Source organism: Meleagris gallopavo, chromosome 5 (genome assembly GCF_000146605.3).
Source record: "Meleagris gallopavo isolate NT-WF06-2002-E0010 breed Aviagen turkey brand Nicholas breeding stock chromosome 5, Turkey_5.1, whole genome shotgun sequence".
NCBI classification, from domain to species: Eukaryota; Metazoa; Chordata; class Aves; order Galliformes; family Phasianidae; genus Meleagris; species Meleagris gallopavo.
Window position 1 is genome coordinate 38,192,094 of NC_015015.2, and position 27,472 is coordinate 38,219,565.

The window sequence follows — 27,472 nt, forward strand, 5'->3', positions numbered from 1 at the left end:
CCGCCGGGAACGTTTGGCTCGCGGCGGACGGCGGTGGGATGCCGGAGGGGGCCGCGCGGGTCGGGGATGCGGGGAAGGGGCCGGTTTGCTGCCGAAGGAGATTTCTGTGTACTTCTCGCGGGTGAGGTGCCGCTTCCCGCCCGCGTGCTGCGGCGTGTACCGGCGTGGCTCTACGTAGCTCTTGTTTGCACCTGACGGATGGGCGGCGGGGCACGGCGCGGTGCGGGGCTGCCCCGGGCTCCTGGAGCCGCCCAGCGGCACGAGGAGGGAGGGAGCCCTAGGGCCGGGCAGCTCTCTGGGTCCCTGTGCCGCTGCCTCTGTGCCAGCCGAAATGTCATCCCGCCGCTGTGTCATGCCGTAGCTGTGCTCGGTCCCCACGTCATCCCGGCCGCACAGCCCAGCCGGGGACCACATCTGGAGGGGTGCCGGAGGTGTCTCTCCCCGTTCCGCCCTCGGCTTTGGGCAGTGATAACTGCAGCAGAAGGGGCAGTAGGGTTGGGGTTGTGTCACTGTCTTAGCTGCTCTCCCCCACTGTACTTCACCCGAGTTCGTCTGCAGACCGGGGCCGTGCCTTCTCCCCTCCGCGTTTCATGTCCTCCCGCGTGGCAGCGGTGCTGCATAGAGATGTGCAATGCAGAGATCTCCCTGACACAGAGAGTGTTATCCAGGCACCTTTGTTTGGCTGAGGTTTTTGGTGTTGGTTTGTTTGTGGTTGTTTTTTTTGTTTGTTTGTTTTTTGTTGTTGGTTGTTTTGTTTTTTTTATTTGTATGAACGCTTTTTTTCCTTTAGCTGCTTTCCTGCCATCTCCAGAACTGATCTGTGCTTCTGCTTTCTCCTCTTTATGAGAATTCAGTGGGGAGAGGATGTGGAGACAGGAGGGGAGGAGAAGACTGGGTGGGCAGGTGGGTGGGAGCGATCACCTTTCTCCGTGGAACCCTGTGCACTAGGCCTTACAATGGTGCAGGGCAGGCCTGTCTGAGCAGGGGAGGAGGCAGGAAGTACTGCTTGGGATGGAAGGGGATGCTGTGTTTTTTGTTCAGAGGGGAATTTGGGGAAGGTGTGGGAGAAGTAGGAGGGAGCATGACCAGGTGCTGCAGGGGCAGGGCTGAGTCTGTCCTGCTGGCCCTGCTGCCTGCAAAGTGGTGCCGGTGCTGAGCAGATGGAGAGGGAAGCAGGGGCAGCTCTGTCAGGAAGGATTTGTCTTCAGTAGCCTGGCAAACAGCCCTCTGCAAACAAATGAGTAGTAAATAAAAGCATGGAGGCTGCCTGACCCCTGCAGCCTCCGACTCCATAGCGCATATGGGCTTTTCTGGCTTCCCTGTAAGCTTAAACCTCTGCCTGCTTGCCATGGCAGCATGTTTTCTCTGCTCTTCCCATAAGTGTCTCAGTCCCTTTCAGTGCTTTTCTTTTTTTCTTTTTTTTTTGCCCCATGATATCACACCAATCCCTCTGTTCCTACTCTCCAAAACACTCCATAAATTGGCAGGCCCACACCTCAGCCACTGTGGCCTGCAGGGAGCACGAGGCCTGCTGCTGGGCCACTGCTCCTCTGCTATCCAAGCTTGTGGCCCCAGGCACAGGAATTGGGGTTCAGCACAGCTCCAGACCCAGAATTTGAAGAGTTGTAAAAGGAGGAGTGTCTGCTTTAAATATTCCTTGCAGGAAATACCTGTTTTCACAGGCTGTGATCACTTCACCAAAGCAGCAGGGAGAAGGAGAAATGTTTCTGACACCCACTAGTGAATTCAGTTGTTATTAAACTAATCAATCACCTAAACTCATATGAAGACATCACTGTGCTTGCTGTGCAAGTGCTGACTCCTCCATGAGTCCTGCAAACACCAAAGCCTTCTGCAGTCATCACTCCTGCGCCTGGTGAAATAGCTATTCTTACCTACATAGCTTAATTGCTGTAAATATATTTAGCGTACTTAGCCAAAAGTTTGAAGAAAACATTGCATTGCTTATGTACTGAGCTCAGATCAAAAGCTGTTTGCTGTGAGATCATTTCAGGGAAAGCAGTGGAGCATATTTGTTCTCTTTGGTTGGTTTCTGTGCAGCAGCTCCAGCCCCAGTTTGCCTCAGCTGCGGCCTTGTTGCGCTCAGTCCCTACCCAGCTGTGAGACCTCCAGCAATGAGATGCCTCGGTGCTTTTCAGGACCACTCTGGCATCTACCTACACTTTAAGGTGCCTAAGTGTCTTTTAAAAACTGCTCTAAGTTACTGCTTCAAATGCAGCTCAGCCTGGTAAATTTGATTGCTATCACCCCTGTTATTAGGTGACAACAATGGTGTGAGTTTACTCACACCATTATGACAACAATGTGATCAGCTGGGGCCAGGTAGCTGTGCATAGCCCTTCTCACAGCCAGGGCATGTTTGTTGGTGCTTAATGGGTGAGACAGGGCCAGGCAGATCCCACAGGATTCCTTCACACAGGTGGCAGGAGGTGGGATAGAGAGGCCTTGTTTGTGGGTTCTCCTCTCTCATCCTCCTGTCCCTGCTTTACCTTCCCCTCTCCAGCACTTCCCTCCTTGTTGGGTCTAGTTTTTGTGGCTCTCTGTGGTGGTTACAGAAGCTTCAGCATGGTCCCGCCCTGCCTGCCCCATATGGCCCTCTCAGTGGATGGCTGTAAAGGCTTAAGTGCTGCATCCATGCTGAGGGCTGCGGAGCAAGCCTCTTTGACTGGGAAATCACATTCCTAATTGAAATTACTGTAATGTTGCTCAGTCTCCAGGGAGTTTAAATGCCACTGTACGGAAGCATTTCAGCACCAGGATCATTTGTGCAGCTCCCAGCACTGTCCCTGTGAATCCTGCTTTGGCCAAGGAAGGGCTTCTAGAGCTGTTGTAGTTTGATCTCAAGTGACGATATATTTAAAGAGGAGACATAGTGCTCCTGCTCAGTAGGAACATGTGAAAGCTTTAGGTGACCTGATTCCCTTACCCTCAGGATTCATGTCTTGTGTCTTGCTATCTGCAGATAGGTTGGGTGAGCCATGGAGAAGGCTGAGTCGGAGTGAGCCAGGCTTCTCTAGACCCTCAAGTGCTAAAAAGCAGGGTGTGAGAGGTGGGAAAAACATCTCCAGGTAATTCTGAGTTCCTCCTAAGAGAGAGTAGAGAGGGCTCTACCAGGGACTGCTTCATTTTGTCCTAGAAGGTGGTAGTAGGAGACTGGAGGTGCTGAGAAGTTGCATGATGGCTGGCAAGCTAAGGGTGTGAAACACTGGACTTAGAAGTGGCTGGCCAAAGATCACAGGGCACCAGTGCAGCTGGGATCCCAGCTCCCAGTGATCCTGGGCTTGGGACCGCTGGGCTGGAGGACCTGTCTGCAGCAGGCCAGTGTGGGGTCAATGTAGCTCTGGTTTGGAACTGAGTCTCTCTCACTGAAGATATTCAGAACTTTCTTGGACACGGCCCTGATCAACCTCCTGTAGGTCACCTGCCTTGAGCAGGGAGGTTGAGCAGGATGGTCTCCAAGAGATACCTTCTAGCCTCAGCATTTCTGTGATTGTTAGTCGCATCTTCCGAGAAATTTGGTGTGATCCCCAAAGTAGTGTCAGAGAAACAACCAGAAATGGGGGTGGTTGTCTAGTTCCCCTGAGCCTGCATTAGCAGTCTCTACATCAGTAAGAGATTTCCAGGGCTCACAGGTTCTGGGCTGGGAATATACTCAGTTCCTTTTGTTTCTGGGCTGCTTTCGTCGAGGAGAGGACACAACTGGCAGAACTACATGGAAGTGGCAAAAAAGGCAGAAGAATGCACCGTGCTTCTTAGAATCAAGACTAAGTTTATTTGTGCCTTGCTTGCTTGGTTCTCAGCCTGCTGCTGAATAGGATGGAGGGGCCAAAGTCACGATTTAAATGGATGATCAGAAAGTGCTGATGTAATTGCCTAGTTGTAATCTTTCTGTGTTTATGGACTGCTGCTGTTTGCCTAAGGACAAGCTGATTCTTGGTGATGAATATAAATTGTGGTACTTCTGGCTGAGCAGGGTGCTGTGCCGTGCTTAAGTGAGTGAGGTTATAGTGTGACATGCATTTGTTTCAATTCTTAATGCCTGTACTTCTTATATTAGAAGATGGTGAGTGACACATTTTCCCATTAGATTTCACTTCATTATTTATTATAAATTTGTTCCAACTGTATTTCAGTGGAAAATGAATTTTGATTCCAAATGCTGAGACCGAGCATTTGAAAAATGATTCCTAGTTAGCTGAATAAAACTGCTTAAAATCTGTGTCCATTAAAAAATATATATTATGAAAGCATTATTTGTAAATACAGTGAATTTAATGATAATGACTCCACAGTAGGAACAGAATTTTATTAGAATTTAGGAGGAACAGAATATAACCAGGATATGACTTGATTGCTTTATGAGAATTCAGAACTAGCAGAGATTATCCTCTCACACTCATTTTTATTGGGACTGGAAAGGGAATACTCCTGCTTGAGCTCACTGGAATTCTGTGAACTTTTAATAAACTTATTTCTGTACTCAAATAATTAATTATTTTTTTCCTCTCTGCTTTTTTTTTTTCTTTTTTAAGAAAAAGTTTGCTGCTTATGTAGTTCATCAGGTTTTATTTCCAGCAGCTCAGCCAGTGAGCATATCTCTGATAACAAGAACATACTGTGTGCGTTTCTACTTATTTTTTCCCAGATTAGAGTGATCTCAAGTTTTAGCATGTAGGTTTTTACAATTTCAAGTTTTAAATTGGTTTTCAGTTCGGGCAACATTTGATTACTTTTTTGTCAGATATGTGCTTCAGAAAGTCATAATTCTTTTATTTGCTCTGGTTCCACGTCCTCTTTATTGCTTTTTTCTTTTCATATTGCTCTGCTACTATTCTGATCAGGCACTTTCATTGAATTTTTCTGTTGGGAGCTTTTCATCAAGTTTTTAATTCCTTCTGTTTTCTTTCATGATATTTCATCAAATTCTTCCTTGTTCAGAAGCAAAACGAAGTGAATAACAGTAAGAGAAGCTTGGGTGGTTGTGCCACCTCCTGAGAATGTTACATTTTAAGGACTTCCAGGTTAGCTCAGTTGTGGCAGGGAGGTCAGGGCATGTGTGTTTCTGCACACAGAGTTGCACCAAACTGTACAAAAAAAAACAGTAATGGGACTTACAAAGAATATTGCTGAACGTTGTCATGCCATAATTACCATGCCCTCTCTTGTGTGTGTGTACTGCTATTGCCTACAACTGTCCAAGTGTTCCAGGGTAACAGTTAGGTTTCAGGGTTAGTTCATCCCAACAGCTATGTGTGTGGGAGGAATTTCTCTAACTTCCAATTTATTCAGACAACTTCTGCAGCTGAATTTCCAAGATTTCTTTCCATCTAAAACAATGAGGTAATTTTAAGGCCTTGTTGAAAGGAGTGTTGCTACCGGCTTCTGCAGAGAGTTGACTTTGCCCTGCATGTGATGGGGCTTGATGTTTTTTGTCTCTGTTTGGCGTGGCCAGAGGACATCTAGGTGGCAGGGGACATTTCCACATGTCCATCAACTTCATCTTCCTGGTCCCAGGTAGCCTTTTTCCAAGGGTGAGTTGTGCTGAAAGCATCACCAATCCTGGCTTTGTGCTGCCCCTCTTGGCCCACACTTTCTCTTCCTCCCCATGCCTTGTCCTTTCCCCAGCCTCTGTATGTGCCCAGATGTGACGCTTCCATCTTTCCCGTAAGGGAAATGAGCCATTTCTCATGTTTTCCTCTGTCACATCCAACCTTTGCGCTGGCTGTGTGACACTGCTGGATGGTGGACATGGCCAGAGCAGACATTTTATCCCCCTCCCACTGCCTGGGGTTTATTTCTGATACTCTGGGGCTGTTCAGCTCCTCATGTCCCTTCTGGGGGTAGAAGGAAGTGGGTTGAGGAGGTGAGAGGCTGCCTGCCCTGCCAGGCCCTGCCCTATGCTGCAGGGGGTACGTGGCTGAGGAGAGGGGACAGGTGGCAGGAACAAGCCATCACACCAATGCACCCATTACTACAGCAGGAGGAGGCTGGAACAGTGTGTACCTTGCAGAGCCTGCAGCTTGCCTGGAGAGCTGCCTCTCTCCGCAGCAGCCGCTTCCCGCTTCTCCCTCTGCGGGCTGCGTGGGCTGCAAAAGGCTGAGGGATAAGGCTGGGGGATGAGGCTGGGAGCCTGGCTCAGCATCCACCCTCTTCCCATTCAAGAACCAGATTTGCTTGCATGCTGGGGAGGAGGGTGGCCATGTGGTGGGTCCTCACAGGGTTGAGAAGCTTTGGGGAGCACCTTCTATCCCTGTCTTCCCTTCTTAGGCTGCTGTGCCCACAACCAGAGGCTTCCCCTTCCCTTTGCTGTATGCTGACCCAAGGCTGTAGGCTGAGGCCCGGCCGCAGCCCTGTTATGTAACGCCCTGGGTGAAGCCTCCGCAGCGCTGCCAGCTCCCACACACCGGGCGGTGTGATTCATCCTGGTCATCCGGTGTTACCCAGTGCTGCTGGAAGCCTGGCAGAGGTGGGAGGAGAGCTGTGCTGGGGCCACATTTGGTAAGCGATGTGTGTCTGTGGGCTCCTGCTGCAGCCTGAACCTCACTCTGTGTTCCTGGCACTGAGCTCAGGCAATGGAAAGTGTTCTAGCTCTGCAAACGCTCTAAAATTACATCTTGGGTGTGTATATATATAGTGTTATAACCCACCGCTTGCAGGAAGAATCTTTTGTGCTCACCAAGAGGTGAGCTGGGCAGGGCAGGAGAATTCCTTTGCTCCAGGGGCTGAGCCAGATGCAGGGGTACTGTGGATGCTGGAACCTCAAGGGCAAAGCAAAGGGAGATGTCCAGAAGAACCTGAAGGAAAGACTCAGAGGGCAGGAGTAAGGTGAGAGACTGAGGAGAAGGAGCTGCACTTGGCGGTGGCAGGGTCCGGGAACTGGAGAGGAGCCCCAGCCCATGGTGGGGGCTTGGCTGGCTCCCCAGATCCTGGTTTGGGGGACTGAGCACCACAAGCACAACCCTGGCCTGGTCCCTGCCCTGGGGAAGCTCCTGCCCACCCTGGCACTGCCCAGGGCTGAGCTGGGCAGAACTGTGCTGTGCTGCAGATAGAGAGGAGCCTCTGCAACAGGTGGCTTTAGGAAATGTAGCATACCAAACTCCCACTCTCCTCGCCGCCTCCCACTGCTCCTGGGTACTGAGAGGGGTCTGGGGAGGGAGGAGTTGCTCTCTTACCTTCCCTTTTCCTCATTTCCGGAGCCCACAGTGCTTCTGGCACTTTCTGCTGGTGTGAACAGCAGATGTGACCTGCAGTGGGCTTGTACAGAAATTGCGAGCAGCCATGCCCATGTTTCCAAGGTGTAGAGTTTATCCCAGAGGAGACAGCACTTTTCTCTGTGCTGGCATGGCACCCTGCTCTATGTCGGCATGGTCACCCTCATAGGGGAAGCAGCCGTCTGCCTCCAGGCGCTTTCTTCAGCCTCTGATATCAAATAAGAGCAGCACTTGTCAGCCTTGCTGGTGTTGGTGGGTGTTGGAGATGAGATGATACCTGTTGGTGGGACAGCTGGTTAGCAGCGGTTGAGGAGGGCCACTGCAGGGATGTATGAGGACATCAGCTGCTGGGTCCTTGTCACCTCTCTGTGCAGTCATGTCTTGCTTAGTGTTAACAAAATGAGTCTCTGAGCAGGTGGTTATGCCTGATAGGAGTCATCAGCTGCTGCCAGGTGGTCGTTTGTTTCCACACTTTACTGACTCCAGGGTTTGATCAGCAGGGCAGGTTGCTGTTCCTGGCATGTTTCTCCCTGTTGGCTGTCTGTTTTCCAGCAGGCTAATAGGACAGAGCTGGTACATGTTCTCTGACCCAGTATCTGTCCTGATGGTGACTGGACAGAAGCCTTCTGCTGGGGAATTGCCTGTACCATGGCCTTAGCAGAGCAAAATGCTTTGGCATAAGTAACACCTTCTTCAATTTCACTACTGAGAGCTCTGTCCTGAAGGCAGTGCCCTGGGGATGGTGTCCTCAATATCATGCCCACTCAGGGCTGGATGTGGTATGCGAGATGCCTGTTCTGCTGTACATCGAGCTGCAGGGACAGAGAGGTCACCATGCCCTTTGGTGCTGCTACTTGTGCCTTGGTCAGGCTGCACTGAGCTCAGTGCAGGGCCTGGATCAGACTTCCAAGCCCTAGCCTTTTGCTGTGCTGAGTCAGTGGCAGGCTTATGTTTCCTACCCTGCCCCACTCACTGCTAGCCAAGGCCAGGTGCTGGAGGTGCATGGCCGGGGACACAGAAGGGCATGGACCTGATTTTCCTGTTACATCGGTCCTCATTTTCCCCTCTTGCAGCCTGGGCATGGCTCCTTGGGAAGGAAGAGAAGCACTCATGTAGTGGAATGATAGCCTTCCAGGAAACATCGGGCAAGCAAATATCTGGCTTTATAGCTTGGCTTCCCTGCTGACCAGAAGCAGGTCCCAGTCCCATGCCACAGCTGCTGACCTGCCACAAAAACTAGTGAGTCCATCCTGCCCAAGCAGCATGTGGAGGCTGAGTGAGCACTGGCACTTGGAGAAGCCTAGCTTAGTTATCTGAGCTCTCCCAAAGCTTTGTTTTGGTGTTTTGCTACTCCGGCTTTCCCTTAATGCCCTAACAAATGAGTTTGCTGTCAGAATGTTTAAAGGGAAAGACAAATTTTATAAAATTGTGTCTACAAAAAATAAATGTTTGATTTTTAATTGGAAATCTGATTTTCTGGATTAGTGCCTGCCCAACCAGAGAGGAGAAGCAGATACTGATCTATAAACAAAGCAATCAGGGCACTGATTATTTAAGGCAAACCTCACACACTGCAAATGGTTCATAGAAATCATCCAACAAATCATTTTGAACAGTCAGTCTGATAAATGCACTGCCCATTAACAGCCATTGCAAGGGGAGGAGCAAGTGCTTTTCTGTCACTTGCACATTTCCTAGCCCTGTATTAGCATATATCTTGTAAGATCTTGATGGGCTAGGCATGTATTGTGATTCCTGCCTGTCTGTTACTGCTTCATTTTCCCAGCTGCAGCCCTGCCTGTTCTGCATTTCCTCACGTGGCTGTCACTGTCACTGCTAGGGACAGTGCCTGCCCAGAGGGATGCCTGGCTGTGACTGACACTGGCCATGCACCGCTAACAGGGAGCTCTTACAGCACCCCTGGATATGAATACACCCACCTGGCTCTGTTGTTCACAACATCATTTCCTCTGCTGCCCTATAAAGTCAGGAAAAGCACAATGGCAGGAAGCTTCCCTGCAGCTGTGTGGCAGCAAATAGGAACTGCTCTGCTGATTATGTGCACTTGGTTGGACTTCTCTGTGCTGGTAACAGAGTATTGCAAAGTACTGCATTATCTCATAAACTGATGTGAAAATGTGGCTTTAGGTCTTTTGGCGGCAGCTGTCTATCTGACTTACTGTACCCATGCAACCTCTTGCTATGGGAATCTCTGCTCTGGAGGGAGGTTGCTCATGTCCTACAGGTCTGGGCTCAGGCTGTGCACAGGAGCAGAAATCTTCTCTTGCCATTTTTGTGCATGCGCTGTTGCTATGCAAGTTACCTATCTGGTTGTTTCCAGCAGTTTCTGGTAGTGCTGCTGCTATGCGATTTGCAGAAGTTCTCCTAAGAGAACCATAAGAGTTGGGATTAGATGGAAAAAATGGTCCGAAATGGCACTGGTTTGGGAATCTGAGGCTGAGGGAACTGATGAAAAGGTAGGAAAGCGAGCTTGAGATCATCTTCAGAGGAGATGTGATTTGCTACAAGCACTATGTTACAAGACTGAGCATGATGGGATGGCTTCTTTGGAGCAGGACGTGCTCAAGAGAGGGGGGACAGAGCCGCCCTGGTGGTTTTAGGCCTCTCTTGCTCCTTAATTGTCTCTGTGCAAGAAGACTGACATTTAAGAAGTACTGCTGGGTGGAGAAACAGGGACTGGCAGCACTGTGTAGGTGAAGGCTTGCATTTGGGAAGCCTGCAGGCAGGAAGGATTGGAGTGACAGCAAATACAGCCTGCTATTAGTGGAAGATGGCAGCAAGAATGACTTGATAGGAGAAGCCAACTCACACCGATCCTCTCACCAATCCTCTCACCCTGTCATCTTGCAGCAATGCATTCCCCCTATGGATGTGGGCACAGAACCTAGAAACAAACTGCAGGATCCTACTGCTGGGTGCTGGAGTGCTGGTGGCAGAAGGGACTCAGAGGTTGCGAAGAGTCTCCTTGATTATTTGCTGAAGGTCCAACAGCTCCCTCGGCCAGAGACACTTTCTCTGTGTTAACAAAAAGGCAATGAATTATTTAGCAGCTGGAAATGCCAGATGGTGATGGCTCTGCTGTTTACATGGGGAGGGGAGGGAGGAAGACGTGCACATGGAAAGAACAGATTGAGAACATCTCTGTAGGAAAGGGCTGACCCCAGTCACAGGCTCTGGTGGTCTCACAGTGAGCAAGAGGCAGCCAGGCTGGAACCAAATGGCTGCTGCTTGTTTGTCCCGTCGCACCCCCAGCTGGGGCTGATGTGTCTCCAGATGCCATGAACTGGCCATGTCAGTGCATATATATGGCTGTGCACGTCCAAGAGGAACTTAAGCTGAGTGATCTAAGAGGGAAAGACTGAGGCTACAGCAGTGCACGTAGATGCGCATGCTCCTGTAGTCTCCCATCTGTCACACTGACACATCTGCAGTAAATGTTTCTCAACAAAAGCAAATCCTTGTAGAGCACAGGAAGATCCCCTTTCTAAGCTGAGGTATTTTGAGTGTGCTCTCCCTGTGATCCCTAAGGACCTCTCAATCAGATTTCCTTTGGTGTTGAAGCAGACTTTGTCCTGTTTGGTTTTGATGGGAAAAAATGCCGTAAACACTTTGTATAGCCAGGTCTCTTGAGGTGCGGCTGCCTTTGCATCCTCCTTTGCTGCTTAATCAGTTTGTGGCTCCTGCTCTTCTTCGTCTGTCCTGTCCATGTGGGTGAGGAGCATCCTGCATCAGTGATCAGCTGGGGCTGAGTGGCTGTAGGGGCTGCAAAATGGTCTCTATCTGCAATGTAGGCAAAAAATACAAAGCTCGCAGAGTCCATGTGAGTGGGTGCAGTGAGGTTTCACATGGCCTCACAGGTTGTGGTTGCAGTATCTCTGCTTAGCGTGTCTGCAGGACAAGGAACTCATTTAACTCCTTAGAAATTCCAGGCAGGCGAGAAGGTCACCTTGTCAGGAGCACAAGTGCCCAAGAGTAGAGATGCAAAATAGCCAAGGTTGGAAGGGACCCGTTGGACATCATCTGATAAAAGCCTCTGCTCAGGGCAGGATCAACTTCAAAATTACTTTTGGTTGCTCAAGGCCTCCAAATACAATGTTTTGTCTGGCTGTTTCCTCCTCATGTTGGTAACCTGTCTGTCCCTAAACAGAGAGGTTTTTGACCCTCTCCTCCTGTGCTTCAGCAGCCATTTGGCACCATCCTGGTGCATAAGTCTGCGGTATCCCTGTTAATAATGATCATGCTATTTTACACTGGCTTCTGGAGAATGTTTGTTCACAGGGTTCCCAAGCACCATGGATTTGGAGAGGATCCTCTCCTCCAAAGCACAGTAGTAGAAAAGGTTTGGAAGTAAGACACAGCTTTGACTGTTAATGGCCTTTAAGCATTTCCTACTGGCAGTGACTGTAGCCTGCACCATCAGCTCCCAGAGGAAGTGGAGGAGGTCTTGGAAGGAGTAATCCTGCTCTGGTGGGAAAATGGAAGGGTGGTCCCATGACACTCAAATCACGCAGACCATGATGTCGGAGAAGGGAGGCCTGGACTATGTCCCACAAGCAGTAGCTTTGGCTGACAGGAATTAATGAAGGGCAACCCCAGCAGCCCCCTTGCTAACATCATAATTTCTTTTTCTCAGAAACTCAAGCAAATGCTTTGAGTCCTCGTTCTTACCTGCTGACTGCAACAGAGTGGCCATGGCTGAACTCAGCTTCCGAGACTGAGTGGAGAGGTGGTGAGAAGACCTGTCTCAGGTATAATAGAGACAACCAAATAGCATGGGCTTTAATGCGGGTAAGGAAAAGAATATGAGGTAGCTGTGAGACTTTGTCAACCCTCCTCTGCCCTGTGTGCCACAGCCCTTTCCTGGTAGCTAGTAGGACTGGGGAAATGGCTCTCCCTAGAGGTGATCAAGAACTGTGGAGATATGGCATTGAGTTACATGGTTTAGTGGTCATGGTAGTAAGGGTTGGACTAGATGATCTTAGAGATCTTTTCCAACCTTAATGATTCTATAATTCTATGAAATTGCAAGATCAGCACCTAGCTTCATCCCCTCCCTGCCCTTAGCAAGCTCCCAACTTCTGTGAAGGACCGGGGGAGCCATGACCCTTTTTCAAGCAGCAGCTGCTTTATCCTCACCCTGGCCCTGTGTTGCAGGGTGAGGCCCTGTGACAGCACCAATGGAGAACGTGTACTCGGTGGAACCAGCGCTGGACGGGGCTGGCCCCACCTCACTGGACATACTCAGCTTCCTGGACACCCTGGTGAACACCACTGAGGAGCAATGCTTCAGTGCCCGCTCACGCAGCACCGTCCTGCAAGGGCTGCCATTTGGTGGCGTGCCCACTGTGCTCGCCATCAACTTCATCCTCTGGCTGGTGAGCAGACCAGGAGGGTGCCGTGTCCACAGACTCCTGGGAGAGCATGGGGGTCAGGGCTGGAAACTCAGTTTGCTGTGTCCCATCCCCTAAAAGGATGCACCCCTGGGAGACCAGGAATAGCTGTGTCCTAAAAGAAACCTTGTTGCCACATCTCACCCATGCTGGAGACAATCTCCTTGAGAAAGGAGGTCAACCAGAAGATGTTTGGGTCCCTGTAACGTCCTGTTACTATGATCTATGTGGGCTAAGTAGCTGTGAGGTCCTTCCAGCCCTTTCCTCTGATTCTGTGGGACAGTCCTTGTTGTGTTGGTATTTGGGTAGCCAAAGATACATCTGGTAAATGTCCTCCCGTGGTGCTGCAGGTTGGTGCTTTGCAGATGTGGTGGGAATGGGACTGAACCTCTGTGCACATGGGGACTTTTTCTGCCCATCCGACTAATGATGCTCAGCCAAGGCCCACAGTGAGCTTCACCTGGGGCTACAGGGAAGGCTGTGGATGTGGTGGTTGTGAGCATGGGTGTGTGTTACAGATGTGGTGACAGCTGCACGTGTATGTGAGTGTGTGCTGGTGCACCCTGCTGCTTTGGTCATGCAGCTCTGGTGGCCAAGAGCCTTGCACACTTTGTGGTGGGTAGCAGATGATGCTTGAGCAGCTGCAGAAGCAGCGGTCACCAGCACCTCGGGGATTGCTGCCCCAGTGGGAAATAATCCAACTTCAGGGGTCTCTCATGGTGCACATACACTCAAGGCTTCAGGCTTCAGAGGCCACTTGTGCTGTGTCAGTGTCTGTGCTGTTACCTGCAGCAGCAGTGTGAGGTTGCGGAACAAGAGCAATCTGGCTTGAGGAGTGTTTTATGTGAGCCCATCAGCAGGAAAACAGGAAGAAGGGAGATGGTGAGATCCTGTGGCAAAACCCTTCGCTGTTCCTTCCTTCCTCCTTCAGGTTCTTCTCCTGATCTTCTCCTGCCTTCGGAAAGCAGCTTGGGACTATGGGCGCCTGGCGCTACTGATGGACAATGATAGGTGAGCAAACCACAAGGCTACTGCTGGTGATTGGCTCCAGCCTCTCTAATGGGGCTGTGGTGCAGCCCATAGAGGAGTCCTTAGGGTGCTGCTGTTTTGTCCAGGCCAGAGGTGATGACCTGGCTACGAGGCCAGCGCTCCTGGCTGGGGGGAGAACAGACATTGTCTGCTGCAGGAAAAGTGATGTCATGGGGCATGTGGTAACATGGCTTTCAGTGCCATTCGGGCAGGATGCGCTGCCTGAACAGTGCAGCAGCTGGGCTGCTGAGGAAAATCTCGGTGTCGTTTCCCTGGGTGCTCTCCCTCTCTTTTCTGCAGCCTCTCCTGTGCCTCACTCACTCCTTTTTTTTTTTCATCCATCCAAAGTTTGACATCACTGTTCTACGGGGAGCAGAGTGAGAAGGAGAAGTCCCCATCGGAGAGCAGCCCCCTAGATGTCGACAATAAGGATGTGGTAAGTACACAGCAGCTACGGCAGAGGCAGTCTGCAGCTGCTCTTGGAATTCTCAGCAAAACCACTTTGAGATGCCCAGGGCACTGACTGCCAGATGCCCTCACTTCTACTCTGCCATTGCTGCAAATGTGCCTTTTTCTCCTCTCGGCATTTGGCACAAAACGGGCTACACTAGGAACAAGCACAGTCCAACACATTTTGCTGCCTCTTTCTCTCTTTTGATAACAAAAGTTCAAAAATCAATTACTGTTAGCTATTAAAAAAATGAACTTATAAAAAAAAAATAACTAGGCAGGGAAAGTAAAAGAGCAAAATAATTGCAGGTGGCAGGATAACTATTTAAAGGCATCATACTGGATATTGTGTGCAGATGTATATTACTCATCAAAAATAAGAGAGAAAAAAAAACAAAAGGAAAGCTAGCATGGCTAAAAAGCAGATTAAGAAAGATTTATAGATGTAAAAAGGCACCTTTTAAAAGTTAAGCAGTTCCCAAATGAGGAAAATGTAAACTCTGCCAGGTTAGGTGTAAAATGCATTCCAGGGAAGGGGTAAGAGGAGTTTGTAGGAACATTTGTAGAAATCTTAAAAACAAGTACTTAAATTATTTTTCAGACACTTAGAAACAGGAAATCTGCCAGAGAGCTTGTGAGGCCAACATATATTGGCAGTAGTAAATGAAATACTTGAAAGCAGGGTGTGGCAGGAGATCTACGTAGAGTCACTTGTGTCTGTGTTCAGTGAGGAGTAATTTTACCTTGGGTAAAGCTATGGAGAGGAGAGGAGGAGCAGGATCAGCTCTCACAGGAGGGGAAAGGAGGGCATCCCACAAGGTTCTGCCTGCAGCTCCTTGCATTCAAGGTCATTGTAAACCCCCATAGAAAGGGGACAAAGACAAGGAGATAGAGCCCCTAGAGTCCGCAGGGTCAGCTCCATATTAGGGCTCTGGGGGTGGTGGCCCTTACCTCATCTTGTCTCTCTCCCCTTCCAGGGATTCTGCTCCTGGCTGCTTTCTATCTACCAGATGAAGTAAGTGTGTACTGTCAGTGTTGTGGTCATGCTGTAGGGAGCTGGTCCCTCTGGGTGGTGGTCCAAGAGCTAGAGCAGTGGAGGAGAGCTCTGCTGAAGTGCCCCCAGGGGAGAGAGCAGAGGCTCCTCTTTTTCCGTCCTCCACTGCTCTGCTGACCCCAGGTTCCTGCTCCAAAGGACAGGGCTTCAGCAATCCCAGCAGGATCCAGTTTTACAATGGGATGGCAGCCTGAGGGCCCGTTGCCTCTGTGCTCAAATCCCACATGCTGCAGACAGAATGCCATGAGTTTTCAAGGACTCTGTGGAGCTAGAGCAGCTCCATTGTGAGCCCTAGTGTCCCCAGAGTGGGTATGGTGACAGCAGACCACAGTGGTGGTGACGGTGGTGGTGACATCCCCAGCACTCACCCCCACTGCTCTCTCCCAGGGATGAGGAAATTCAGAGCAAGTGTGGGGTCGACGCCACCACCTACCTCTCCTTCCAGCGGCACCTCCTGGTCCTGCTGATGCTGGTTTGTGTGCTCTCCGTGGCTGTCATCCTGCCTGTCAACTTCTCGGGGGACCTCCTAGGTAGGTGCATCCCAGCTTCAGGGTGGCACAAGCACTGCACTTTTGGGTTAGAGGGCGATAAGACCCTTCCATCAGTTATGGTTCTTCAGGGTGGTGGGTGCTTACCGGGGACCTGGGAGATGGGAGAACAGGAGGAGCAAAGAGGGCCCACAGGCATCGTTTGCCCTGCAAGCATGAAGATGCTCTCTGCACCAGATTCTCATAAACTCCTGCTTGTCCTCTTCTCCTGCAGGACACAACCCCACTCACTTTGGCCGGACCACCATCGCCAACATCCCAACACAGTACGTAGCTCTGGCATTGGGCAGCTGCATGTGCAGCTGCAGTGCTGCAAGGACTCAGATGTGCTTGCAGCAGTGCATCGGTCTGGGGCCTGGCCTACGTGAGCAGCACAGCACATGTGGGAGGCTGTGTGTCTGTATGCGTTCTTGGCTTAGGTCTCCAGCACTGGCAGCACTGGCAGCAGGCTCAGAGGGTTCTGCTGGTTGGCTGGGTGGCTATGGTAGGGTGCTAAACACCATGCTGATCCATTTGCTGCAGCGTGAGCTGATGCAGTTCTCTCCTTCTCCAGAGATCGTCTCCTGTGGCTGCACAGCATCTTTGCCCTCATCTATTTCATCCTCACCATCCTGTGCATGGCTCACCACTCCATCCACCTGGAATACAGAGAGAATGAAAAGGTGAGCTGTGTCCTCCCCACAGCCACCATCCCTGCCTTTTTCAGCTCAGATGGACAACTCTAGATGTGCTCTGCTGTACGTAAAGGAAGCTTTAGAAGCAGGTCAGACCTGGATAGACATGGAAAGACAAGGTCATTTTTCTCCTGCTTCTGGAGAAAGTCTGGCAGCCTGGAGGCAAATGTTCTGCTGTCTTGTCGCAGAGACTGGAGCTCTAGCTCTAGCTGTCAGAAGCTGGCTGTCCAGCCAAGCCCTGAAGCTAAGGCCCTGGGACTGGCAGTTGCCCACAGGCTCTCCTGTTCCTGCAGCATGCCGGAGGCCAGCAAGGGACAAAGGCTGTGGGTTCTGCAACTCCTTGTGCCTCCACCTAAGTGCACAATAGTGTCTGAGCCTTTTCCCTTAGTGTAAATCCCTTCCCTTTCTGTACTGCAGAAGATATGACCACAAACTGCAATCTGGGCTGAACAAGATAGCAAATGAATGGTCCATGGATCCCAGCCCCATCCTCTGTCTCTTCTCCTTCCCTAGGTTGCCCGGACACTGATGGTTACTCACATTCCCATGGAGATCACAGACCCTTCACTTATCATTAAGCACTTCCAGTGAGTAGCCTCATGTCAGCAGGATGTCCCCATCCTACCTGGGCTTCCCTAGGGAGGAGAGGGAAGTTTGTCTCAATCCCTGTCACTGTCCCCTGGTGCCACCATGTCCATGTACCCACAGTGAGGCCTATCCCAGCTGCACTGTCACCAACGTACAGTTCTGTTTTGATGTGCGCAAGCTGATGAAACTGGATGCAGAGAGGTGAGTACATGGGGATCCTGTACCTGTCTGTCTGATGGAGGCAGAACAACTGTCCTGTCTGTTTCCTGGCAGGCGTAAGGCAATGAAGGGCCGGCTTTATTTCACCACCAAGGCACAGAAAGAGGGAAAGATCATGATCAAAACCCACCCTTGTGCCCGGATCTTCTGCTGTCGCTTCTGTGGTTTTGAGCAGGTAGGAAGCAAAGGATTGGGCTGCAGTCAACGTGGTCCCAGTATGGGTAGAACTGCAGGCAGCACGGTAGCTTGCCCATGCCCCAGCCCTGGCTGCTCCCACAGGTGGATGCTGAGCAGTACTATGGGGAACTGGAGGAGAAGCTCACAGATGAGTTCAATGCTGAACGCAACCGCATCACACTGAAGCGGCTTGACATGGCCTTTGTCACCTTCCAGGATGAGCGTATGACAGCTGTGTGAGTGTCCCTGGGGCCTGCTGGTGTGAGCATGGCCCACAGCCTGGTGGTGGTGCGGGATGGGGCCACCATCTCTGGGGACAGCAGGGGGCACTTTGACAGCTCCTCCAGCCAAATCCAGGCAACCCGTCTGTCTCTGCCTGCCTGGAGCTGCGGGGAAAGACTCATGAGAAGCAGGGAGGATCCTGAATCCATGGTTTGGACCTGTCTCTGGGCTTCCTCCTGCAGGATTTTGAAGGATTACAGCCACATCCACTGCCGGAAGCATCCCCAGCAGTCCTCCGTGACCACCGTGGTCAAGTCACACCAGTGGGGTGTGCGCTACGCTCCAGCACCCAGTGATATCATCTGGTGAGCTGCCAGGGTGGGAGGAATGGAGAGAGGAAGGGCCAGCAGTTGGGAAGGGGAAACCATATCCATAGCTGTAGAGCACCTTCCCAGGGTAACAGGGGCTAAAGAACCTTCCTGTGGTCATAGCTGAAGTTACCAATGGTAACTGGAACAATCGCTCCATAGGTTGCAGGATCAGATAAGATTTGGGATGATTGCTAGGCTGTGGCTTCTCTAGCCTTATTCCAAGGCATCCTTGTAGCACAGGCCTCACTGTAGTCATACTCAGATCCTGGGAGCTCTTTATCTGTGATGCAGCATAGGAAGGAGAGCGATGGTAGGCTTAGAGTAAGGGCTATGGGGTGGTTGGTGTGGGGAGCAGGGCACAAAGCACTGGAGGACTGAGACAGAAGACCCAAGACACACAGTGTTTCCTCTGCACCGCATCCAAGTTATATTTTCCTCTCATAGGGAGAACTTGTCAGTCCGTGGCACATCCTGGTGGGTGCGATTCATTCTCCTTAATATCTGCCTCTTCATCCTCCTCTTCTTCCTCACCACACCGGCCATCATCGTCAACACCATGGACATGTTCAATGTCACACGACCTGTGGAAAGTCTCAAGGTAGTCCCTGGAACACAGCCCTAAGCCTGAGCTTTGGTGCCTATGTCCACAGGGAAGGGCAAGTTGGTGTCCATGCAGGAGAAAAGGGGTGGGAAGAGCTCCAGGAGATGTCAGAAGCTGCTGGCAGCACATTGCTTTCCTGCTTATTGACATGGTAGCTGTTGGAAGAGCATGGGAACTTAGTGTATTTTTGTGATGCCTTTGGCTGTCCTCAATCTCTTGCGTCCTGGAACATGTCCCTGCTCATAGAAGGGCTGCTCCATGTACACCTGTCCAGGGAGCTGCCTGCAACATGTTGGAGCAGTGGCAGTGTAGGCAGGCACAGCTTGTTGCTCCCTTGAGCTGGCAGAGTCCTAAGAGGGTGTCCACCATCTCTCCTCCTGCAGAACCCAATTGTTACCCAGTTCTTCCCCACGCTGCTACTCTGGGCCTTCTCAGTCTTCCTGCCATTCCTCGTCTACTACTCGGCCTTCTTTGAGTCACACTGGACAAGGTAAGGAGACCCCATGCTCCTCTAGGACCGCTCAGGGCTGTGCTGAATGAGAGAAGCCCCAGTAGCATCATCATGAGTGGTGTTCCTCAGGGGTCGTTGCTGGGGCCTGTCCTCTTCAATATCTTTATCAATGACCTGGATGAGGGCATTGAGTGCACCCTCAGTAAGTTTGCAGATGACACCAAGTTGGCTGGAAGTGTCGATCTGCCTGGGAGTAGCAAGGCCCTGCAGAGGGATCTGAACAGGCTGGATCGTTGGGCTGAAGCCAATGGGATGAGGTTCAACAAGGCCAAATGCCAGGTCCTGCACTTTGACCACAACAACCCCTGCCAATGCTACAGGCTGGGGGCAGAGTGGCTGGAAGACTGTGTAGAGGAAATGGACCTGGGGATATTGATTGATTGATGCTGGGCTGAACGTGAGCCAGCAGTGTGCCCAGGTGGCTGAGAAGGCCAATGGCATCCTGGCTTGCATCAGAAACAGCGTTGCTAGCGGGAACAGGGAAATGATTGTCTCCCTGCACACAGATCTGGTGAGGCTGTGTCTGTGTCCAGTTTTGGGCCCCTCACTGCAAGAAAGACATTGAGGCCCTGGAGCGGGTTCAAAGAAGGACAAAAAGCTGGTGAGGGGTCTGGAGCACAGGCCTTATGAGGAGCGGCTGAAGGAGCTGGGATTGTTCAGTCTGGAAAAGAGAAGGCTCAGAGGAGACGTTATTGCTCTCTATAACTTCCTGAAGGGAGGTTGTAGTGAGCTGGAGGTCGGCCTCTTCTCTTGTGTAACCAGTGATAGGACTAGAGGGAATGGCTTCAAACTGCATCAGGGGAGATTCAGGCTGGACGTTAGGAAATACTACTTCTCTGAAAGAGTGGTCAGGCACTGGAATGGGCTGCCCAGGGAGGTGATGGAGTCACCGACCCTGGAGGTGTTCAAGGAACGTTTGGATGTTGTGATAAGGGACATGGTTTAGTGAGAACTATTTGTGATAGGTGGATGGTTGGACTGGGTGATCCTGTGGGTCTTTTCCAACCTTGGTGATTCTATCATCACTCACAAGGAGTGCAAAGTTGTCTTTTTCTCCCCTTTCCCCAGGTCAAGTGAGAACCAGCTTACCATGCACAAGTGTTTCTTCTTCCTGGTGTTCATGGTCATCATCTTGCCCTCACTGGGACTGACCAGGTACAGACCAGCCTGCAGCTTGGGCATCACACTGGGGTTGTCTTCTCCCTGCGAGCCTGAGAGGGCTGAGGGCTTCCATCACAGATGACACATGGCTGTCCCTGGGAAGGAAAAGGCTCGTGCTTTAGTGATGCCAAGCTACACCCAGATGGGCACAGACAGAAAATACCCCATAGAGTAGGTGAAGATCTGTTCCAGGCTGCTACAACTAGCTTGAGGTGCTGTTGGTGCCTGTCTTGTGTTAAGTCCTTCAGCAGATCCCAGAAGACCAGGTCAGGTATCTGCATAATCTTGGCTCCAGTAAGTGTGATCTGAGCCCAGGGCAAGGCAAGGCAGGTGCAGGCTATATGTCCCCCACACGGCTCTGTGTCCCCCTTCTGAGCTGCCCCTTTGTATCCCCCAGCTTGGACCTCTTCTTCCGTTGGCTTTTTGACACCCACTTTCTGGACCAGGCCGACATCAAGTTCCAGTGAGTAAAGGCCTTCTCCCCAAAACTTGAGAGCCTGCAGAGCAGAGCCCAGCGCCAACTCTGCCGCCTTCTCAACCTCCCTGTCCATGGGGCAGGTGTGTTTTCCTCCCAGACAATGGCGCTTTCTTCGTCAACTACGTTGTCACCTCCAGCCTGATTGGGACAGCCATGGAGCTGCTGCGCATCCCTGGCCTCCTTGTCTATACCGCCCGGCTCTGCCTCGCCAAGTCAGAGCCCGAGCGGCTCCACATCAAGCGGGTACATGGCCCCGGTTTATTCTGAATATACAAGTGATCCTGTGCACCTGGAGAGGCAAAGGCAGTAACAGTGTTGTTGGTTATGTCTCAGAGCCAAGCTTACCAGTTCCAGTTTGGGTTGGAGTATGCGTGGACCTGCTGCATCTTCTCTGTTGTCATGACCTACAGCATCACCTGCCCCATCATTGTCCCCTTTGGTGAGTATGGCCCCACTGTCTTCCCATCCATGCTGAGACCAGCTTGTCCCAGCTATCAGTAGCAGTGTGGAGACTTCCCATGAAAGGAAGGAACGGCCACCAGAGATCCCCTGTCTTTCCAACAGGTTTGCTCTACATGCTGCTCAAACACATGGTGGACCGATACAACATCTACTATGTGTACATCCCCACCAAGCTGAACCAGCGGCTCCATGTCGCTGCCATCAGCCAAGTTGTGGTGGCCCCCATCCTCTGCATGTTCTGGCTGCTCTTCTTCTCCGTCCTGCGCCTTGGTATTGACAGCTTGGAACTGCCCCTTGCCACTTCTCAGGGTCGCAAGTTCTGGGCGATGAGCTGCACCCTTGAGGGATGGTGGTGTCACCTCTGAGTTAGACACAATGTAGGGGGTGGGAAGTGGGGTGGGAAGACATGCTGAAGACCTGAAAGATCCAGGAGTATCAGTTAATGCTTGGAAGAGGGGGATGAGAGCTCAGAGCACCCCCATCATACACCAGCCTGAGGCTCAGCTAGGTGTACAGCAGGTCCTTCGAGGCTTGCGTGTTGACCTCATGTCTCTGCCCTAGGTCCCACCCGCCCTGTCACCCTCTTTACCTTTGTGGTCCTCCTCTCCTGCATTGTCTTCTCCTTCTTTGGCCTCTGCTTGAAGAAGCTACAGCCACGGAAACCATCCAGCTACCAGGTGAGCATGGGCAGCTGTTTCCCATCTCCCACTCTGTGCTTTGCTTGGGTGCATTTCCAGTATAGTCAGATCAGAACAAGGGCAGGGATTGGTCCTGGTCCTGGCAGTCAGCTCTTTGGTACCCATGGAGGAGCTCCCCATTTCCGGACATCAGCACGATGTGGTGCTGTGGTTAGGAGGGTCATAGCCAGCATTTCTAGCCCAGTTGGATGAATCCTATTTTTGCTGGGATTTGGACCCAGCCTCGGTGAAGGATATTGCTCTCGCTGGAGTGTCCCAAAGAATTTTCCCTTTGCCCCTGTGCGGCTTCCTCCTGTCTCCCCTCTGCAGATGTCTGATCAGTCCGAGGGTACCTTCACTGATGCCGAGCGGAGCAGCGTCTCCTCCACTCCCAACTCCAATGTGAGTACCTCTCCCTGACTCTGCTGTGGGCCCCCAACTCACTCCCAGCCTGGGACAACATCCCTTGCATTCAGCCTCTGATCCCTGACCTCACTGCCCCTGGGGCAGCTCTTTGTGGCCACAGTGCTGCAGGAGCCCGAGCTGAGCCTGACACCGGCAGCTTCCCCGGCACACCAGTCTTATGGCACCATGGGCAACCACCTGGAGCTGGCAGAGGATGGGGAGGACTGTGGTCTGCAAAACTTTGAGACAGAGCTGGAGACAGTGGAAGGCGAGTACAGGACCGGCCCTGTGATGGAGAGCCAGCCCCGCTACCAGTGAGCATCTTGCTCCCAGGGTGAGAGCCAATGCCAGTGGGCACCCACCTCACTGATGGACCCACACATGGCTGATTTTGGAGCAGGGGGGCATCAGGACTTATGTGAGGGAGGGACCTCAGCCCATGCAAGGCAGTGTGGCCTTGCCACTGCAGACAGGCTTGGCCACCCTGCACCCCCACAGCCCCATCTGCCTCATCCAATCTAGGATGGGGAAGAGAGGTTGCAGGGGTTTGGGGTAAGGTCTCCCTGAAAGACTACTGCAAGGGGAGGAGGGAGGTTTCTATGGTCACACATCCCCTCAGCCATGACAAAACTTAGCTTGCCCACCCATTGCTGCAGCCATCCTGCTGCCTCTCATGGCCCTGGGTCCTGTCCCCAACCCATGTCGTGCTGAGAGCACTGTCCTGGCAGGGCCTGCCCTCTTTGTGCCCTCCCTCTGCTGCTGCAGTGTGCTTGTGCCCTCAGGACTTCAGGGACAAGTGTATTTTGTGGCCATAACAACAGCTGCCTTTCACTGGTGGCTCCCATCCTCCTACTCTTGCTGCCCACGCTCCCCACGCTCCCCTTGGGACTGCCTGTGGGGACCCCAGCTCCATCCCATTGTAATAGCAACAGGGGTCTGGCAGCACACCCTGGCTTGTCCAGGAGCCTCTGGAGCACGAATGCTGCTGCACTGGGTGTGTGCACACCTGCTCCTGCCAGGCAGCATCCCTGGGCTTTTTGGGCCCTGGATGCAGGAGCAGGTACTGCACCCCCAGCCTCGCTCCCACAGGGTGAGCGCACACAGCTCTGCTGTGCCTGGGTGGTTTTCTGCTGGGGTAAAGCCACAGCAGGCAGCTGATAGCAGAATGGTTATGGTGCCAGTGGGGGACGCATCTGCTACCTTCTGAAAATGCAGAGGTGGGGCTCTTGAAATCCTGCCTCTTCCCATGAGTCAGTCGTCCTCCTGTAGTGCCAGTTGTCCAGGAATGGGGCAGTGCTCAGGCAGTTTCTCCCCACTTTGGTGCAGTGCTGTAGAAGTAGGGGCTGAATTGGTGCCTGCCCATGGATGGTGCCCAAGACCTTACGTGGGATGTGAGAGAGCTCATCTGGGTCTTTCCCCTGCTAGGGGGACTCGCATTTGCATTGCACTTCTGGGAGGGTGCCCTGCCCCAGTCCTTGCTATCCCAGGGGTGATGGAGGAGTCTGACCCCAGTGAACAGCATTGCAGGTGTGCCCTGTGCCACTTCCCCTGCCCAGCATTACTGAAGCTGTTGGGAGTGGGGGTACACCCAGCAGTGAGTTGGAGGTTTCAGCTCTCAAGGCTGGCAGCCCTGCTGCTCCCTGGCTTCTACATGCCCAAGTGGTGGCTGTGGCAACCAGAAGAGACGCTGGGGGGGGCTCCCAGCTCCCTACACTGGTGTCCTGCAGCCACTCATCTTGGGGCGGGTAAGATGCTGGTGGCCCTATCCAATGACTTGATGCTCCCTTTCTGGGGGGACACAAGTGCCTGCGAGTGGCACTGAGTCCTGTGGAGCTCAGGCTTGGATTGCCCTTGTTTGCCACACTGTAGGAATGTGCCAGAGGTCTGTACCTTCTTGTTATTTATCGCTATGACCGTGCCTTGAATAAAATGACTTCACCCACCTGCTGCCTGCAGTCATCACCTCTGCGCGTTACTCCTGCCTGGTAGTGACAGCCATTGTCACTCTCTGTCCAGCTACAGACCATCTCCAAAGGCAAGCATGGCTGTCCCTTTTGTATCCAGCCTGTGGCATTGTGGCAGCAACTGGAAGAGCTATCTGGGCTGGAAGCCCAGGGGTAAAGGGGAAGATGCAGGAGCAGAAAAGGTGCAGGGGGAAGAGGAGCATCCAGTGGTGTTACATCAGAAAGGCTGGTACAGGGCAAGGGGTGTCAGATTAGGTGAAAAACTGGAACATTTAAATCTAGCCCAGCAAACCCCTCTGTCATCCTTTGTCAAGCTTGCTTAGGCGTCTCAAAATAAACAGGCACCCAAAAGGGCAGAGACTCTCGATTGTTCTTTATTAAACAGTACAGCTGGGTGTAAGAGGCACACAGACTATTTTGTTTCCCCTTGGAATTACACAAAACATGTCACAAAAAAGGAATGGAAGCTAAAGGACAAGGGAACCATTTCTTGCAGTACCACACACTCCATCCCTCACACACCTGCCTATGTGCCACGCAGGTTCAGAACATTCCTGCCCCTGGTGCTGATGCCCCAGATCAGGGCTGTAGCAGGAACTGCCCCATTCCCTGCCCCTCCTGCCCTGTACCAGACTGCAAGAGCACAGCCTGGTATCTCAGGGAGGATAGAGTGCACAGCCCATATGGCTCTGCCCTGACACCACTCCTCACAGAGTCCTTGCTGTGTGCTCAGCACAGCCACCAGCACCACAGGGCAGGGGACAGGAATAGCGACACATCTCATGGATTGCCCTCCTGCCCAGAGGGAGGATAGATGAGCACAGGAGGGACAATCACAGCCCTGAACACCGGGCTTCTGCTCTGAAGGAGAAGTGAAAAAGGGCACTGGCTGCAGATGAGCGCTTGTTCCTTGTCCTTACCCTGGGATGACTTCCCTTAAAGATGACCTTCTCCATAGAGATCATGTTCAGCTCCCTTGGAGCATGTGGGTTCTACCTCCCAGCCATTCCCCTGAAAGCTTCCTGGCAGGTACTGTATTCCTACCCTAACACAGCCCTGCTGCTCAGTGCTAGCAGTGTGCCTTCTCCCCTCCATGGTAGCTGTGTCTCAGGCATGGCAGAGTTATTTCTGCAAGGGGAGGAAGCTCTGCTGATGGGCACTGTGTGCAGATAGGAAGCACTCCAGGTCCTACCCTCATAAGCAGAAAAATTACAGGCATGTTTCCCCTGGCCAAGAGCCAGAATCATTTCTAGAAGCTGTTGCCATGACGATTGCAACTTTCATTGTTATTTTAAGATGATTTCTTGTATTTGCTTTATTCTTCTCAATACAAAACATTAAATAGTCACTGCTGCTGGTGCACTTCAGCCAGCTCTCACAAAATCAACTGAGCAAGTCAACAGGAACCCTTCTGGGCAGCAGCATACATCACTGAGAGCAGCCTTACCTTGGTATTAATGTGATCTCCCACCACTGGAAACATTTGCAGGGAACACGCTATACTGCGACCAGCCTCGCACAGGAGAAGGGCAGAGGAGCACCAAGATCACTGCCCAGGGTGATGCTGGGTGAAGAGTGCAGGATGAGAGCTCACTGTGGGGCTTGAGGGGCCCTCGCCAGCAGCCATCTTATGAGGATGGGCAGCAAGAGGAGGGTAGGGAGCCAGCAGACGACCAAAGCACAGCTACAGGCGCTGGCACACAGGAACCTGATGGATACTCTGGGCTACAGAGAGATACCCTGTGGCCACCAGGAACTGCAGGGACATGGCAGCATCAAAACAAGGTGAGATCACAAAGTACATGTGGCTGGAGAAGGTGGGCTGGTGCATAGAGACAGACAGGTAGAGAGAGGCAGAGAGGGAGAGTGCTTGTCCTGTAGAGGGCCAGGCCTAGGGCTAGTCCCCCTCTGGGAGGACTTCCCAGCCGCGCTGCATGGCTTTCACCACCACACTATAGAGTTTGATCCAGGCCTCCCGCACATCCGGGCTGAAGGCAGCACCTAGGCACTTCTCCAACATGTACAGCAAGGACTCGCCAACTGTCTGCAATGCAAACAGGGAAGTGTCAACTCAGTGCTGGGGAACAACAGGCAGATCCTTTCCCTCATTCCTGCACACTTTTGGGTGAGAGACAATGGTGCACCAAGCCATCGCTCTCTCCAAATGGGAAATCATAGAATCACAGAGTTGTTAAGGTTAGAAAAGACCACTAAGATCACCTAGTCTGGCCATCAACCCAATACCACCATATCCCTAAGTGTGACATCTACATGCTTCTTGAACACCTCCAGGGACGGTGACTCCACCACTTCCCACCTGGAATGGGCAGCCCATTTCCAGTGCCTGACCACTCTTTTGGGAGGAGAAATATTTCCTAATATCCAGCTTCAGTCTCCCCGGCACAACTTGAGGCCATTCCCTTTCATCCTATTGCCATAACCTGGGAGATGAGGCTGATCTCCACCTTGTCACTTGTTCAGGGAGTTGCAGAGAGCGATAAGGCCTCCCCTGAGCTTCCTCTTCTACAATCCAAACAGTCCCAGAAATGCTTTGTTCCCCTCTGCCCTTACTCTCCAGGCACAAAACAAGGGGAGCTCAAGGGCTTCCCAGGCCATGCCAACATCTCCAGTGGCTCAGGGCTGTGCTGAGCTACCAGCCTCCTCCCCAGCCAGCTGCACCCAGCACAGGGTGCAGAATTGGAACCGTCAAGGGTTGCACAAACAGCCACAGTGGGATGGGAGAGTACACCTCACCGAGAAGGACTCAACCTTCACACCAACTGCCTGATGCTTCTTGCCGAGGTTGCAGAGGTATTCTTCCAGGCAGGGCAAGTCCTCCAGGTGGCTGACAGCTGCATCAATCACCAGCATCACCTGGGGGAGCACAGCAGCTGCACCACATTTGTACAAGGCCAGCCCCTCTAGTTCACCCTGCTCAGCCCAGCAGCTACCATCACCTCCCAGCACAGCAGAGGAGCTGTTGGCCTTCCTTCTTGGAGGAGAGAGTGGAACCTCTGGAAGCTGCCAGGATAGCGCAACAGCATAGGAGACAATTCTAAGGTAGGCCAAAGTATTTGGAGGCGGGGGGGGGGGGGGGGGGGAGAGGCCCAGGCCAGGGAGATCGTGCGTCTGGCAGTGCACAAATGGCAGTGGGCTCCCAGAGGGATAGAAGAGTCATGTGGAAACAGAACAGAGTTAATGAGGGATGAAGGGAGCAGACAGAACAAGTTAGGAGAGA

The 27,472-nt window shown here is 52.1% G+C and overlaps 2 protein-coding genes across 4 annotated transcripts in view; one reads left to right on the forward strand and one right to left on the reverse strand.

Moving 5' to 3' along the window:
• Positions 1-24,569, forward strand: part of TMEM63C (transmembrane protein 63C) — a 28,115-nt gene extending 3,546 nt beyond the window's left edge. Inside the window, exons 1-25 of one of the 3 annotated variants that reach the window (XM_019615772.2) lie at positions 16-121; positions 11,887-12,001; positions 12,408-12,628; positions 13,575-13,654; positions 14,021-14,108; positions 15,100-15,137; positions 15,564-15,706; positions 15,939-15,990; positions 16,278-16,386; positions 16,912-16,985; positions 17,107-17,187; positions 17,260-17,380; positions 17,485-17,618; positions 17,847-17,969; positions 18,420-18,573; positions 18,960-19,066; positions 20,156-20,242; positions 20,646-20,711; positions 20,807-20,969; positions 21,060-21,165; positions 21,291-21,458; positions 21,750-21,865; positions 22,196-22,267; positions 22,376-22,604; positions 24,287-24,569. In XM_019615772.2, coding sequence (XP_019471317.1) covers positions 12,431-12,628; positions 13,575-13,654; positions 14,021-14,108; positions 15,100-15,137; positions 15,564-15,706; positions 15,939-15,990; positions 16,278-16,386; positions 16,912-16,985; positions 17,107-17,187; positions 17,260-17,380; positions 17,485-17,618; positions 17,847-17,969; positions 18,420-18,573; positions 18,960-19,066; positions 20,156-20,242; positions 20,646-20,711; positions 20,807-20,969; positions 21,060-21,165; positions 21,291-21,458; positions 21,750-21,865; positions 22,196-22,267; positions 22,376-22,588 — 2,493 coding nt within the window. In that variant the 5' untranslated portion in view covers positions 16-121; positions 11,887-12,001; positions 12,408-12,430 and the 3' untranslated portion in view covers positions 22,589-22,604; positions 24,287-24,569. Of the gene's footprint in view, positions 1-15; positions 122-11,886; positions 12,002-12,407; positions 12,629-13,574; positions 13,655-14,020; positions 14,109-15,099; positions 15,138-15,563; positions 15,707-15,938; positions 15,991-16,277; positions 16,387-16,911; positions 16,986-17,106; positions 17,188-17,259; positions 17,381-17,484; positions 17,619-17,846; positions 17,970-18,419; positions 18,574-18,959; positions 19,067-20,155; positions 20,243-20,645; positions 20,712-20,806; positions 20,970-21,059; positions 21,166-21,290; positions 21,459-21,749; positions 21,866-22,195; positions 22,268-22,375; positions 24,213-24,286 lie in introns of those variants that run through there. The other 2 variants (XM_019615770.2, XM_019615771.2) reach the window with 2 other exon arrangements.
• A 142-nt stretch (positions 24,570-24,711) lies between these two features.
• NGB (neuroglobin) overlaps positions 24,712-27,472 on the reverse strand; it is a 9,138-nt gene continuing 6,377 nt past the window's right edge. The window contains exons 2-3 of the mRNA XM_031553776.1: positions 26,989-27,388; positions 24,712-26,278 (exon numbers count right to left, since the gene is read on the reverse strand). Of these exons, the coding sequence (XP_031409636.1) occupies positions 26,132-26,278; positions 26,989-27,388 (547 nt within the window). The 3' untranslated portion in view covers positions 24,712-26,131. The remainder of the gene's footprint in view (positions 26,279-26,988; positions 27,389-27,472) is intronic.